The sequence below is a fragment of the Pecten maximus genome, chromosome 13, assembly GCF_902652985.1.
Source record: "Pecten maximus chromosome 13, xPecMax1.1, whole genome shotgun sequence".
Taxonomy (NCBI): Eukaryota; Metazoa; Mollusca; class Bivalvia; order Pectinida; family Pectinidae; genus Pecten; species Pecten maximus.
In genome coordinates, this window is record NC_047027.1 from 36,426,040 (window position 1) to 36,442,665 (window position 16,626).

Here is a 16,626-nt window from a genome sequence, read left to right on the forward strand (position 1 = left end):
TGACAGTTTGATTACAATTTCGTACATTTGAACACTTCAGTGTTTATAAGAATTTGATGTAGACGGAACGACCTGTCAATTTGATTTCATTTGTTGACACTAGACCCTCAGAAGTACACCCCGATTTAACTGCAAGATGCCACTGTATCATCCAATCAAAATCGACCATACAAACTTCGGCGTCTTTTTAAATGTTATCCTGAAGCCAATGAAAACGCTTGATACAATCAAGAGAAAATTATGCAATAATGTATGTAAATGCTTATGACTTTCAACCAGGTAAATGTAGAAATAGTGCCTATATGGTATCGGATACTACAGTGTATACGACTCGTCAGTGATACCTAGGGCCTAAGGTATGTTTATCAAGAAATAATGACGGGATATTTAGAATAAACCTTAACAATATTGCAAACACAATGCATTATCACCATAAGTAAAAAGTAAAATTGTCGGTACACTGGGTCGTTTTTATACACTTGTGCAAATGCCCAACCCTTGCCACTACTCATAAGAAACGCAGACCTTCTAAAGCTGATAATGATAGAGGTCATGAGAAACAAAGGCTAGTCAGCTTTATGATGCACTTTGGTAATGTTAAAACTACATTACCAATCATTGAAATATACATGGATATATATACTGTGGTACATCAGAAATATATTTCAAATTCACGACGGCAATAAGATTATGTCAGAAGACGGTTGGAGTAGAAGGACATGTGACCAAATCATCATGGCACAAAGCGGAAGTATTGTCACCTAGACAATTGAACTTTCCTTAAAGCTTATCGTTTTGATCCCACGTAATGCTGATTCAATATGGCGTATGGTGTCGTTTTTGTAACAGTTCTGACTGTGGCGTTTGCTATCAATGGTCAAGAGGATGATAAGTATGCTACTCTTCAGTATGAAGTTATGGCTTTGAAGAAGTTTGTATTGAACATGAACGTGGAATTAGATAACGTTCGGAAACTGTATGATGAAATGCGCCAGGAGCTAATGACAGTCAGGTAAATAATGACCCATAATAAACCTTAATAAATAATAAACCTAGAATATCGTAATACATATATATAGGGAGATGTAAAACAAACCGGCAATTTGATCAATTTCCTATTTTAATTTTGCTTAATTTTAATTAAAGATGCTACACCTCCGACAGATGTAATAAATTGTTATTTTGACAATAAATGAAATTGAGTCCATGTATATATGCCTATTAAAGACCTACAAATAAAAACAATAATTTTATACCGTCAAAAAGTGTCGTAATGAAGCCAAGAAGCTACGAACTTTTGAACATTATAATCTACTTTGCATATACACTTGACCTTGATCGCAGTGCATTCTGGGAGAGATTTACATACAGAAGAAAACACGCATGGTTGACTTATTTTTATTCAGCTGAGACAACCATATATTGTCTGTTGCCTATCATAACTACAAATTTTAATTGCGAGCTTTTAATGCAAGCAGAAAATAAAAACTAAACAAACATTTCAATATTATCCGTTGCGAAAAATTACGATCCTGTGTATGTTGCCGCCCACGCTTTCTTAGCGTTATCCCCTTCGGACCCATTTCGCTGGATTGATACAAGTGTGATTTATCAACAGGTTTAAGGTGATGAACTATAAATAATGAATCTACAATCACTACATATCACAAATGAAATCGTAACCATTGATTCAATCGCATCATATGCTTACAGTTTACAGTAAATATGACAACAGACCGAACGGTACACTACGTACGTGTGTACTTTACACACTTACCTCTCCAAAAAAAACTCAACTGTGTCATTTCCGCATGAGTTCTGATTTCGATGTGGTTTATAATTCCACCTGTCTGTTCTCCGATTGAAATCTTCCATTTCTTCATTCTCTTTCATAACCTTATTTATGCTTCTTTGTTTCCTTCCTCGCTTCGCCATGTAGTTCCTACTCGTTTGTGTTTCTGTTTTCGGCGCATGCGCAATCAATATTTCATTCAATATGGAGTCGAAGCGAAATGGAATTTCTTCGGGACGCAAATAATTATTTCAATTTTTTCGACATAGCCGTATTATTTTCTTTTGACGCCGGATATGACGCGACAGGTGGCGTTACTGGTCAAGATATGAAGTATGTGATTGGTCAATGTAGCGGTAAATGCAAAATGCCGACATGCAGTTAAAGACGAAACAAAGTGGATGTATCTATTCAAATCACACATTAATAAAATCATATTCCTGATTCAAATGCTGTCTTATTATCATCCAAAATTATTCAAACTGATATAATTTTGTTATCCGTGCAGAAACTGCGCATTTATTAATTAGTTCGTTAATTTATTCCACAAGCAGTTTTAAATTGTAACCACTAGCATTAAAACTATGCCGTTTATCTTTTTTAAAGATATTTCTTGTTTAATTTTAAAGATAAATAAGAAGATGAAACTTTCCGACGGTGGCAATATTGTCAAGTGTGTAATTTTTATTGCTGAAGAAAAATACATACGAGTCTATTCGTGTTTTTAATTGATAATAAATATGGTCTGTCGACGGTGTAGCACCTTTAAGAAATATGAAATGTGTTTTTATTCAACAATACACACCCACTAAAAAACGGCAGAAAAGCGATGAGGTTGATAATCTCGTTGTTATAAGGACCTTAGTAAGGATGAACACCAGTTTTTCAGCACTGATTACCTATCCCAATGTAGAATCAAAACTGTATGCTTTGATCGTGTGCTCAGGGCAGGGATAAATGTCATAGATTGAAGTGAGGCACACTACGTAACTGTTATAGGCATGCAATGAATACAGACAGGTAAGCGTTATAGGCAAGTGTTGGTTATTTACAGATGTTGATTACATACAGGTGTTAATTATATACAGGTGTTGATTATATATACAGGTGTTAATTACATACAGGTGTTGTGTATATACAGGTGTTGAGTATATACCTGTGTTAATTATATACAGGTGTTAATTATATACAGGTGTTGTGTATATACAGGTGTTGAGTATATACATGTGTTAATTATATACAGGTGTCAATTATATACAGGTGTTGATTGTATACAGGTGTTGATTTTAGACTGGAGATAGTTATAGACAGGTGTTAATTATAGACCAGGGGTAGTTATAGACAGGTGTTAGTTATAGACAGGTGTTAATGATATACAGGTGTTGATTGTATACAGGTGTTGATATTAGACCAGAGATAGCTATAAATAGGAACTAGTCAATAGACAGACAATAATTAAATAATAATTATAGACAGGAGTTAATTTTATAGACTGCCAATAGGCAAAATACATGTATTAATTATAAACTGGCAAGAGATATAGACAGGTGTCAATTATAGACAGGGGATTGTTAAAATATATTTTAACGGATTAGCCATAGTATAGACATTGATAATAATATATAGTTGTTACAAATGTAATTATGGACAGTAACTAATTATAGACAATAGGTGTTTATAGCAAGTAGTGTGTGTATTCCGTCATACGTGGTATTTAGGACATAATCACGTATCTGCTATTGTACTTTTACGTTCTACAATTCACGCAATTACGACAGAACAAGAAAATAAATTGAAAACTATGTAATTTTCAAAGGAGTAAACAAAAGAGTATGTCCAACTACCATCCGGGTACTTCTCAGCACGGAGACCAAGGGGAAATAACTCTACCGAACAAACGATCAACAGGTAAGATATCTTTTCTCTTATTACTGTTTGTAACTGACTTTCTGCATGTACTGCTATATTATATCAGACGGAATAATCAGACTAATGTCTTCTGAATACACAAAATGACAGATAGAGGATATCTAACAGTGTATTCAATAATACCAAATATATTTTACGAGTGGGGCTAATATTTTGATATTTTTCACGAGTGCGCAGCACGAGTGAAAAATATCAAAATATTAGCCACACGAGTGAAATATCTTTGCTATAACGGAATATTTGACCGGGCTTGGTGTCCTGTTGGGTATTTTCGACAGTATAATGTGACCGGGTTTGGTGTCATGTTTAGTATCTTTGACAATATAATGTGACCGGGTTTGGTGTCATGTTGGGTATCTTTGACATGAAGAATGGTGGCATTATATCAGCATCAGTGGAATCTAAAAAAAGGCCCTTCAAGTAAAAAACGCAAAACGTTTGATATTATTAAAATTAAAATATAACACGATTAAACGCTTTAATAAATGCGACAATTTCACAGCAATAGGTTATTTCTAAGCATGTTAATTAAGGCAAGTCAGATGACGCTTAGGTTGATTATTTAGTATATATTTGGTATATGTTATGTTACTTAATTGATTAGTGACCAAGACTCAAGCAAAATTATCATAGACCCAAGCACAGTGATACCCGTGTCTCTTACGAGGTATGATTGATATGCTGTGAGCCTCGTATTTAAACAGGTACTCAAGGATGTTCTTTTTATGTCCTACTATTCTCTGACTATATAGATCCCAAGTACTGGTCTCATTTGGTTAGCTTATATTGACAAGGTAGTACTCTAAAGTAAACAAGAAAAAATATAGATGCAGAGAGGGATTGCGTTGAAAAATATTACAATATGCCCGGCAAAATTCAAATCCTTCAATATGAGGCTCACAACATATTATTCGGCTCTCGTACGTATGAAAAATGCATCAAAACACATTAACACAACTTAACACATTAAAACGCATAAGGAAACAAAATTAAATAGATTAGTCAGACTTACTGTCTACTATTAATCTGTTCATATTGTAGGCGGTTTTCGACACAAGTAAGCAGATTGCGAAGAAAATAATATATCCACGTTTATTCTGTAAATAAAACCATGCTTTCAATTTCAGCTTACGTTCCCACCATGCATTTGTCCAATGTTTGGAATGGATCTAAAGGTAGGAACAACAAGTACTAATTGTAATTGGAAACCATTACAGAAGTCCCCAAATGCCCACGCAGTCGTACCATTATGATCGGCATCCCTCAATATCCCTATATACCAAATTTCATTGAAATCAAACAACATCTTTTCGACCAATCAGAAGCTTTGCATGGTTGCTATTGTAACGAACCCCATTCAGTTGATTTTGCAGTCACCAAATACCCATACATACAAAATTTCATCAAAATCTGATAATATGTGAATTTGGACAAATCACAGGCCAGGAAATGGCAGCCATTTTGTTAAAAAGTGAAAGCGAGGTTACGGGAGTGACCGGTGCGCCATGGTGAACCTACATGCTGAATTTCATCAAAATCGGAAAATATCTAAATTTCGACCAATCAGAAGCCTCCGCGTGGTTGTTATGGCAACAAAATGCATTATGTTGATTTTGCAATCCCCTAATATCCCTACATACCAAATTTTATCAAAATCAGACAATATCTAAATTTCGACTAATCAGAGGACAGGAGAAAGCCGCCATTTTTTCAATCTAGAAACGGAAGTTGCAGTAATGTTTTAAGTGTCATGGGACACCTTTATACCAAACTATATGAACAAAAAGTTATAATGCAAATGTAAGGGGAGCTGGCCTAGAACTCTGGCATACACCATAGAAATAGGCAAATTTTCAAATTTCAATAATCAGTAGCCGCGACAGCCATCTTTGATTTCGGGGGAAAATGTCTCAAAATAATCTTCACATGTTCATCTTTATTCCCGCCAAGTTTCATTTCATTGCAACCAACGTTTATAGAGTTATAGCCTATTACATTTTAGCCAATTAGGGGCTCTGGTGGCCATATTGGATGTCAGATCGAAAAATAAATAGTGAGGTGCACAACTTCAGATTGCCATCTATGTTAACGCAAAGATTTTTTTTTTTTTTTTTATTAGTTCCAGACAAACAAATACATCGATACTCACTTAATTGCGTACATGTAATAATTTTTTTATGAATACTCATATTTTAAATCTACTATTACATTTTTAATCATTATGCAGGACAGTGTATGTAGAATTGAAACAATCAACTAATGAATATATTGACTGGAGCTAATTGAAAAATGGGATTGGGGATAGTTTGGATAAAAAGTAGAAGCTGATTTAGAAAGGAAATACAAAGATAAGAGAGAAAGGAACATAAGATGAAGGAGAGATGAAGGAACGAGATTTCCGACGAAAGTAAAGGCGATTTCTGAAAGGGTGACAAAAATAACTGACTATTGCTAATAAAACATTTAATGGGGGAAAAAGGTTCATACGAATCCAACAAAACACAAGCGAATTAAAAAGTATAAAAAGCTAATTACATTGGTAAACTTAAATCTATTTCATAATGAAAGACACTACCTTATTGTAATTGTTGTATTTATTTTCTAAAAGCTGAATGGTAAGCACTGAAATCCTCAATAAAAGTAGCTTCCTTGTCATATTTTTTTGCTAAGTATCTCTCGATGTTAGATGAAGTTTTAAGGTTACTAATTAGAGTGGGTAGGTAAAGAGCTACACCTAAGGGGCCGCGGTGGCCGAGTGGTTAAGGTTTCCCGAAACTTTAACACTAGCCTTCCACCTCTGGTTTATTTTTTTTCCATTCCTCAATAGGTGTATTTCTAAATATGGTGTCCCACTTTGCTTGGCCTGAAGGCAATACATTATTTTTATTCAATATGTTATACATATCTCTTGTACCTTTTTTTACTTTAAATAATAATATCAATATACAGCGTTATCAATGGTAATGTAAGGTTGTTTTTTTCAAAATTCCATCCTCAGTCGTTTAACCGCCAAAATAATACCATTATAGTCAATGAGGTTAGTATTCAAATTAAAATTTTCATTAAATTCATTCTGTTGAAGAAAGCTGCCATCTTCTTTAAGTAAATCATATATAAAAATCACACCTTTATCCAAACATGCCTTATAATATACAGTATTATAACCTATTTTTATTAAATTATTATACAACATTTGTAGAGATAATATTTGTTCTGGCATAAATATTTCAATTTTCCCTCTTAATGTATTCCACGTATTAAAAACATCAATCCAAAATTTGTTATGAAGTACATTTTTAATATGATATTCAATATATCTATTTCCTAACGTTAATAGCTTATTTCTATTAGTTTTTGTAAAAAGGAGGGTCTGCCAATTTGAATTTTTAAGACAAATATTTCTAATCCGTGTTGATTTTAAGGCCATTTCAAAATGTTGGATATTAACCATTTTCAAGCCACCTTCTTCATAACATTTCACAATAATATCTCCTTTGACCTTTGCTATTGGACTTCCCCAAAGGTATTCATTGAACATATTTTGAATCTCTTTCATAGTCGGTTGGTTAGGTGATGGTAATCCTATAAATAAGTGTGTAAGTATTGGTAGTAGTAGTGTTTTTATTTCGGTTACTCTACCTATCGGAGTTATATATCGTCTATTCCACTGTTTAATTAGTGCCTTTAATTTTGTAATGTTTTCTTTGGTGTTAGACTGAACTATTTTACTGAGGTCAACATTGAAGTTAATTCCTAAAAGATTAAAATGTGTTGAACCCCATGACAGAGCAAGATTATTGACTAATTTCTCTGTACTGTATTTTTTTATTCCCAATCCATATAACATATTTTTGTAAAGCATACCTAAGTGATATTTCAGTACTATCTAAAATAAGAGAAGTGTCATCAGCGAATTGTGATATATGATGATCTGTTGTGTCAATGTTTATGCCTTTTATGTGTGTATTTGTTCCTAATTTAATTAGTAATATTTCTGCAGAGAGAAAAAAATATAGGGTGATAATGGGTCTCCATGTCTACAGCCTTTTTCTAGTTAAATAGTTTTAGATAAATTTCCACCTTGGTTTACAAAAGAAGGAATATTATTTGTAAAAGTTTTTTTATCCAATGTTTAATTGAGTCCCCAAAGTTGAAAAATTCTAAAACCTGATTTATAAATGGACATGAAACAGAATCAAAAGCTTTTCCGAAGTTTTTTTAAAAGAAGCATGCCTGGTATATGTTGTTCTTCTGTATAATCCATTACATCATAAATTAATGTAGTATTATCAGCAATATATCTGCCCGGAATGAAACCTGTTTGATCACTATGTATAAGTTTATCTAGAACTGATTTAAGTCTCTTTGCGATGCATCCTGAAGCTATTTTATCAATCTAATTAAAATCTAGATGGTCATTCTCACTACGTTACATGAACATCTAACAACATCCCATAAGGGGTCACGTCAGGGTGACCTTTTGGATTAGCCAATCAAATGACTACTTCCAGAATCTTGGAAGTGAATTTATATGTCCGAATTAGCATGACTAGAGTGCATAGCTTGTATAATCTGTCGATTTAGTTCAAGTCATTTCGTCCAATAAAGCATAAAGCTATATAATGTGCCGAAATGGTTTGCTTCAGATGCATGCTGTGACGAAATGGTTTGCTTCGATTACATCGACAAATTTACAATTCGCCCTGAAAGTGAAATACACATATCTCAAAAGGTCATCAGAACGTGACCCCTTATGAGGTGTTGTTAGATGTTCATGTAACGTAGTGTGAATGACCATCTAGATTTTAATTAGATTGCTATTTTATATATAGCATTTAAAAGAGAAATGGGTCTCCCTTTGGTATACAAAATAATGATTCACGTGTTTCATATCCCCGATTTACTGATCGAATAATAAATGAATTAGATTTTTTCAAAAAAAAAAATTTTAAAAATTCAACAGTGAAACCAGCTGAATAAGGACTTTTATCATTTTCCATACTCTTTAATACATCTGTTGCTTCCTTATAATTAATATTACCTTCTAAATTATTTTTTTCATCGACTGTTAATTTAGGGATATCAGTAAGTGAGAGATCATTAATCCACGAGTAATTAGAGGGTTTATCATTATTTCTATAGAGTATATCATAGTACTTTCTGGTTTCTTCTAAAATTTCCTCCTGCTTTGTAATAATTCCCATTACTGTTTCTATCCTTGGTATTTTTTTTTTCTGTGAAATTTCTTTTTTCCAAACTACAAAAATATTTTGATGGTTTTCCCCCTTTATCTATCCATTTTACCCTTGGTCTTAACATATTTCCCTTCAATTGTGTATCTCTAATCTCTCCAAACTCTTTTTTTACATTTATAAATATCATCATTATTTGTAATTCCCTCCCTTTCTTCTAAGTTCTGAATTTTGGTAATCAACGTTTCATTTCAATCCGACTTTCAGTGTTCGAGAAACGCGTCGGACAAAACTTGGCAGAAGAATAATAAGAGGAAATGGAGTAAAAACAATAAGTTCCCAAACTTTGTTTGAAGTTTGGGGGACTTAATAACGCTTATAACACGCTTTGCTAGTTCTAGATATTATTTCTGACCCTAAGCATTCTGATTGATTATTACTGCTTGATAACTTTACTATTATTTGACAGTGAAATAAATTAATATTTATTCTTTGTAAAATTCGGCCGGTTTCATAAATTTGCAATGATAATTTAACTGAAATATTTTGAGGCAGCATCCGGACCGAAAGGAGAGCAGGGAAAGTCAGGACCCAAGGGGTCTAAAGGAGGGACTGGACCACCGGGCTATCAGGGACCAAAAGGGCGACATCGGACAGAAGGGAGACAAAGGGGAATTGGGAATTGTGGGACCGAAAGGTGAATCCGGAACGGCAGGGATAGGAGGACAGAAAGGGGAGTTTGGAATGCCTGGCGTCAAGGGGGAGAAGGGGGACACTGGGAAACCAGGGCTTGTGGGATACAAAGGTAGCAGAGGAATGCCTGGTCTTACTGGTCCTATGGGGCCAAAAGGGGATGTTGGACAAACTGGGAATCCAGGGCAGAAAGGGGATACTGGAGGACCGGGCCCTAGAGGACGTACTGGAACTCAAGGGGCAACCGGGCAAAAAGGGGACACCGGAAAAGCAGGAGTTCCAGGGCCTAGATGGCCATGTGGCAGATCAGGAGATAAAGGACAAAAAGGCGACACCGGAAGACCAGGTCTATCATCTAATAATGGTAAGCCAAAAATATAACACGATAAAGACACTATCAAGTTTTGACAGTCTACACAGGCATGCATACTTAATCTGTGATATTGACAGAACAATTGTCTACTTTAATATGACTACCCTCTTATCATTGCTTCAGCACAGTGTTCTGCGAGTCACAGTTCTTAATATCTCACTGTTTTACAAATACATGTACATTGTTCTGAATATTATGCTTTTATTTCTACTATGCGATTCTTCTCCTTTTGTATTTCGCGATGCGATTTAAACAAAATAAATGGTATCTTGATGCCAGCATTTTCTCTGTACGGCCGCTTAATAGATAGATCTAGGCTTAGTGTAGATTGAGCGACTCATTACAGATTACAATGGATTGTATCTGTCCGTACGGCCGTTCAAAAGATAGATCTATATTTAGTGTAGATTGATCGACTCATTACAGATTACAATAGATTGTATCTGTCCGTACGTCCGTTCCATAGATAGATCTACATTTAGAAGAGGTAGGACGACTCGGTAGAGGTTAGTATGGATTTTATACAAGAACCTTTAAGTATCAATTCAGTGGAGAAGGTCGAATAATACATCGTGTATTTGTATAGATCTTCTATGACACTTCAGTGATGCGAGGGAACATTGAATGTGAATATCTAGAAAGGGGTTTGATATTAGCATATCAATAGTTAGAACATAAATCGAAGGGGCCTGGGGTGCATTATACCTTTCTTATGTTGTTGTGTTAACTATTTCGGTAAATGTGGGATCTTTTAAAACATGAAGTTTTTGATATATACATTCTTTATGTATGAATGTGACCAGGGATGAAAGAAATAAGAATTGAGATAACAAGAAGCCCGCAATCAGTATAATTAAAACTGATGTTGAATATGGACATGTTAATGATATCAAAAAGAGATAGAAAATTGATTAGATTTTGTTATTACATAATGCGTTTTATTTTCCTTAACAATAAGCATAAGCTTTTGTCGAACTATTACACGGCTGAAATTACTATTGCACGGTCACGTGCGAATTATTGAACACATGTGACGCTTTGGAATTTAGTCACGTGTGAACTATTGAATATCTGTGACGTTTCGGAATCTAGAACTACCCTTTCAAGCGTCTAAGTCACTCAGATATCAACACTGCCAGACGACAGTCATGCTGACTTCTAGGCCCACAGGAAAGTCGCCATTTCAGTGTTTTTCGGCATAGCCGTATAATATTCTTTTGGCCCAGGATATGACGCGACAGGTGGCGATACTGGTCAAGATGAAGTATGTGATTGGTCAATGTAGAGGTAAATGCAAAATGCAGATATGCAGTTAAAAATGAAACAAAATTAAGATTGAATGCAAGAAGAATAATAAGTCGATGTATCTTTTCAAATGACACATTTATAAAATTATTTTCCTGATTCAAATACAGTTCAATTATCACCAAAAATGATTCAAACTGATCTAATTTTGTTATCCGTGCTGAAACGCATTAGTTCGTTGATTTATTTCACCAGCAGTTTAACATTCTAACCACCAGCATTAAAACTATGCCGTTTATCTTGTTTTATAGATATTTCTTGTTTAAGTGTGATTTAGTGAATTTGTAGCAAAACAAGTATATCATGGGTGTTTGTGCAATAATCCAGAATATTTGAACCTCGGTATTTGTAATGTACCGATGTTCTATTACACGAGGTCGAATGCCTCGTGCAATAGAATATCGGTCGATTACACGTACCCCGTGTTTAATATGATATATCTGTGTAACATAACGCATGTTCCGTCAGTGAATTACTTTATCACGAATCGTATTCACGACAGTCAGCGCATCTAGATTGGTCTTTTATTACTGCATCTGAAAGGTTATTCAATGCTACATAGATATTTGAATGTTTTACTCAAGATAATATGCAATGCTCGTACATATTTTAAATCATGTATTTTTCAGGTATGAATATATCGTTTTCTCTGGCGACGAATTTAAGAAGGTCAAGAAAAAATGACGTGCCTGTGATGTTCGATTCAGTTTATTGGAACGATGGGAATCACTTCAATCCATCAACTGGAATATTTACCTGTCCCTTGCCCGGCACTTACCTGTTTATATTGACTGTGACTGGCACTCAAGGTGAAGAAATACAAATAAGTATCAATCGTAGCAGACAACCGTGGCGTTATCTGTCGGAGTCTGGGTCAAGTATTAATAGTACCGAGTCTGTCACGACAACTGCTGAAGTTGTCGCACGGGGAAACTGTCTCGATACATCTGATTAAAAGAAGCCGACACTCGTCCGCCATTTGCTCTTTTGAAGGTCTCCTGCTTTATTGATTCGCAATAAATTATTTGTATTATTGATACAAACCTAAATGTTACTGTGAGGTGTTAGCTGAATTATTTCAAAGTAGGAAAAGTGAAAATTGGTCTAGGTGGGATATTGATCATGTGAGAGTGAGACTGTGTAAAGATCAAATCGACTGTAAAAGTTCGATCGTGTGAATTAAGACCATACGAACTTTCGAAAATAGAGACTGGACAAAATTTTGACGAGGCAACCATTTGACATATTAAACATTTGAACGAAAAGACGGAAATTTTCGGATGAAAGTAAACTAGTAGAAAAACATTGACTTAGCATACCCTTAACATTCCATTCCTATCTGCTCCGTCTTGCTGTGCTTTCTTTTCTTCCGTTGGTCTTTCCTGGACACTCGTATCCACATTACTCTGTTTGTCAAACTCCCCGCAAACAAAACATTTCCCTATTGTAAGATATACTATTTATCGCTCTGGTCTCAATGACCCGAAACTTTAACACTAGCCCCCCACATATGGGGTGGGAGTTTGAAACATACGTGGGGTAGTTGCCAGGTACTGACTGTAGGCCGGTGTTTTTTCGCCAGGTTCCTCCACCTCCAAACCTGACATGTCCTTAAATGACTCTGGCTGTATATGACGTTAAACAAAATAAACCAAACCAAACCTCAATGACAAAAAGGTCAGTTTGACACATTGATGCTAGCCTATCAGACACGAATCCTTATTAAGGTCCAGGTGAACAGTATCAGCAGGTTAACAGGTCTCTACAGATAGAATGGTGAAACTGGACACACTAATAGATGGTGGTTATTGTTATCAGTTTTATTCTAACCTTGACGGTGACCACAAATCGCCAGCTGGATCAAAACTACGAAAATCGCCACGATGAAGTAATTGTGTTGAAAAAAGTACTGAAAGGAATTGGATAGCATGCGGAAACAATATGATAAGGTGCGTGACGAACTATCAGGAAACTGTTAGCTGTGCCGAAATTAGATTCCAGTGCTCAAGGCACTTTTAGCAACTAGGGGCTTAAAGGTAATTATATAATTTGATTTGTCCATTGGTGTTGTTTGTAAAAAATTTTTTTTTTATTAATTGTAAAGTAAGAAAATGTTTCACAAGGGCAATGATTTGTCCATTGGAGTTGTTTGTATAATTTTGTTTCTCATACATTTTGATCAATTATAAAGTAGGAAAACGTTTCATACGGACAATGATTGGTCCATGGGAGTTGTTTTATCCCTCTTGTTGATTAAAGTCTGATACGGAAGCCTTAATAATCTAAATTCGAGTAAACTCCTGTTGGCTGCGCATACTTTGCCATCTTGAATGCGTAGAAGCAGGTGTGTTGTTGCACGAGACTACAATTACAATATTTGTGGGCGATGGAATTAAATTTTTGATTTGGCAGTGCTTAAAGTTCGTAATCAGTGGCGATGTACAATGGTTTTATGTCACCAATGTGACAATGATGTATTTATGTCACCAATATGACAATGATGTAATTATGTCACCAATATGACAATGATGTATTTATGTCACCAATGTGACAATGATGTATTATGTCACCAATATGACAATGATGTATTATGTCGCCAATATGACAATGATGTATTATGTCACCAATATGACAATGATGTATTTATGTCACCAATGTGACAATGATGTATTATGTCACCAATATGACAATGATGTATTATGTCGCCAATATGAAAATGATGTATTATGTCACCAATATGACAATGATGTATTATGTCACCAATATGACAATGATGTATTATGTCGCCAATATGACAATGGTGTATTGATGTTACCAATGTCACAATGATGTATTCATGTCACCAATATGACAATAATGTAGTTATGTCACTTTTACGCCAAACAGTGTTCATAAGAATATTATATAGGCGAACAGACCTATAAATTTGAACAGTTTTGTACATTTGTTTAAGATGAATTTTATGTAGCAAAAATGACAATTCAATTTGATTTTAATTGTGTACTCTTGAATACCTCATTATTTATGTTTTTGGAGACGAAAAGATCTGTTTATTTTGTTTAAATTTGAAAACTATCAATATTAATTGATGTAAAATCTATGTTAATTATACTAAAGACTTTACATGTCGGTAGCCTCACACGAATTAGATGATAAATACTACAGTGGCTGTCAGTGGGGATAGGGACCAAAGATGTGTAAATCAAGAAGGAATGACAGGACATTCAAAAAGGACTTTAACAAAGAGTAAGATGTAAAACGTAATATATTACCTCCGTTACCAAACATATTTCTAAATTGTCGGCATACTGGGTCGTTTTTATATGAATACGTAATTTATTTGCATATTCTCAACCCTTGTCACTATTCATGATTAACTAACAGTGTAACACAAATATCGTAAAGCTGATAAAAATAGAGGTCAAGTAAAACAAAGGCTAGTCAGCTTAATGATACACATAGGTAATGTCAAAACTACATTATTCATCATTTAAATATACATTGATATATGTCGTGGTACATCAACAATATGTTTCCGATTCACGCCGGCAATAGGATAACGCCAGAAGACGGATGGAGTTGAAGGACAGGTGACTGAATTGTCATGGCACAAAGCGCTTGTAACGTTGCATAAACAATTGAACTTTCATTGAAGCTTATCATTTTGATCCCACGTAATGCTGATTCAATATGGCGTATGGTGTCGTTTTTGTAACAGTTCTGACTGTGGCGTTTGCTTTCAATGGTCAAGAGGATAATAAGTACGCTGCTCTTCAGTATGAAGTTTCAACTTTGAAGAAATTTGTATTGAACATGAACTTTGAATTAGATAACGTACGAAAACAGTATGATGAAATGCGAGAGGAGCTAATGACAGTCAGGTAAATATCAACCTCGTGGGGAACAGAACCAAATATATTGTAATACAGGTATATAAGGAGAAGAACAATTCGATTAGTTTCGTATTTTGATGTTGCATAATTTTAAGGAACATGATATATGTGTTTGAATTGAGGATTCAGACAGGAAACGGTCACTTTAAAACAGCATGAAAGAAATTAGGTTTATATCAGTTATACATCTAGCGATAGTTGTAAACAGATTTTCATTATATACATTCCGACAGGCGATTGTTGTATACAGGTGATAGTTATTGTCATGTGTTAGTTATAGACAGGTGATAATTATAAGCAGGTGTTATTTATTTACCGGTGATAGTTATAGAAAGGTTTTGATTATAAACAGGTGATAGTTATAGAAAAGTTTTAGTTTTTGACAGGCGAACGTTATAGACAGTTGTTACAAATGTAATAATAGACAACAGATTGTAAAAAAAGACAACAGGTAGTTATAGACAACATGTAGTTAGGACAATAGGTAGTTATAGACAGCAGGTAGTTACAGACAGCAGGTAGTTATAGACAACACTTAGTTATAGACAACAGGTAGTTATAGGCAACATATAGTTATAGACAACAGTTAGTTATAGACAACAGGTAGTTATAGACAACAGGTAGTTACAGACAGCAGGTAGTTACAGACAGCAGGTAGTTATAGACAACACTTAGTTATAGACGACAACAGGTAGTTATAGACAACAGGTAGTTATAGACAACAGGTAGTTATAGACAACATATAGTTATAGATAACAGGTAGTTACAGAAAGCAGGTAGTTATAGACAACAGGTGGTTAGGACAATAGGTAGTTATAGACAGCAGGTAGTTATAGACAACAGGTAGTTATAGGCAACATATAGTTATAGATAACAGGTAGTTACAGAGAACAGGTAGTTATAGAAAACAGGTAGTTAAAGACAACATATAGTTATAGATAACATGTAGTTATAGACAACACTTAGTTATAGACAACAGGTAGTTAAAGACAACATATAGTTATAGATTACAGGTAGTTATAGACAACAGGTAGTTATAGGCAACATATAGTTATAGATAACAGGTAGTTACAGACAGCAGGTAGTTATAGACAACAGGTAGTTACAGACAGCAGGTAGTTATAGACAACACTTAGTTATAGACAACAGGTAGTTATAGACAACAGGTAGTTAAAGACAACATATAGTTATAGATAACAGGTAGTTATAGACAACAGGTAGTTATAGGCAACATATAGTTAAAGATAACACTTAGTTATAGACAACAGGTAGTTATAGACAACAGGTAGTTATAGGCAACATGTAGTTATAGACAACAAGTAGTTATAGGCAACAGGTAGTTAAAGACAACACTTAGTTATAGACAACAGGTAGAGAAAGACAACGTGTAGTTACAGACAGCTGGTAGTTATAGACCACGGGTAGTTAAAGACAACGGTAGTTATAGAC

At 34.6% G+C, this 16,626-nt stretch overlaps 1 protein-coding gene across 1 annotated transcript in view; it reads left to right on the forward strand.

Annotated features, from left to right (window-relative positions):
• Nucleotides 1–821: 821 nt before the first annotated feature.
• The window catches only part of LOC117340733, a 35,548-nt gene continuing 19,743 nt past the window's right edge, over nt 822–16,626 (forward strand). The window contains 7 exon segments of the mRNA XM_033902495.1: nt 822–1,012; nt 3,609–3,700; nt 4,849–4,896; nt 9,469–9,563; nt 9,565–9,970; nt 11,914–12,237; nt 15,003–15,165. Coding sequence (XP_033758386.1) covers nt 822–1,012; nt 3,609–3,700; nt 4,849–4,896; nt 9,469–9,563; nt 9,565–9,970; nt 11,914–12,237; nt 15,003–15,165 — 1,319 coding nt within the window.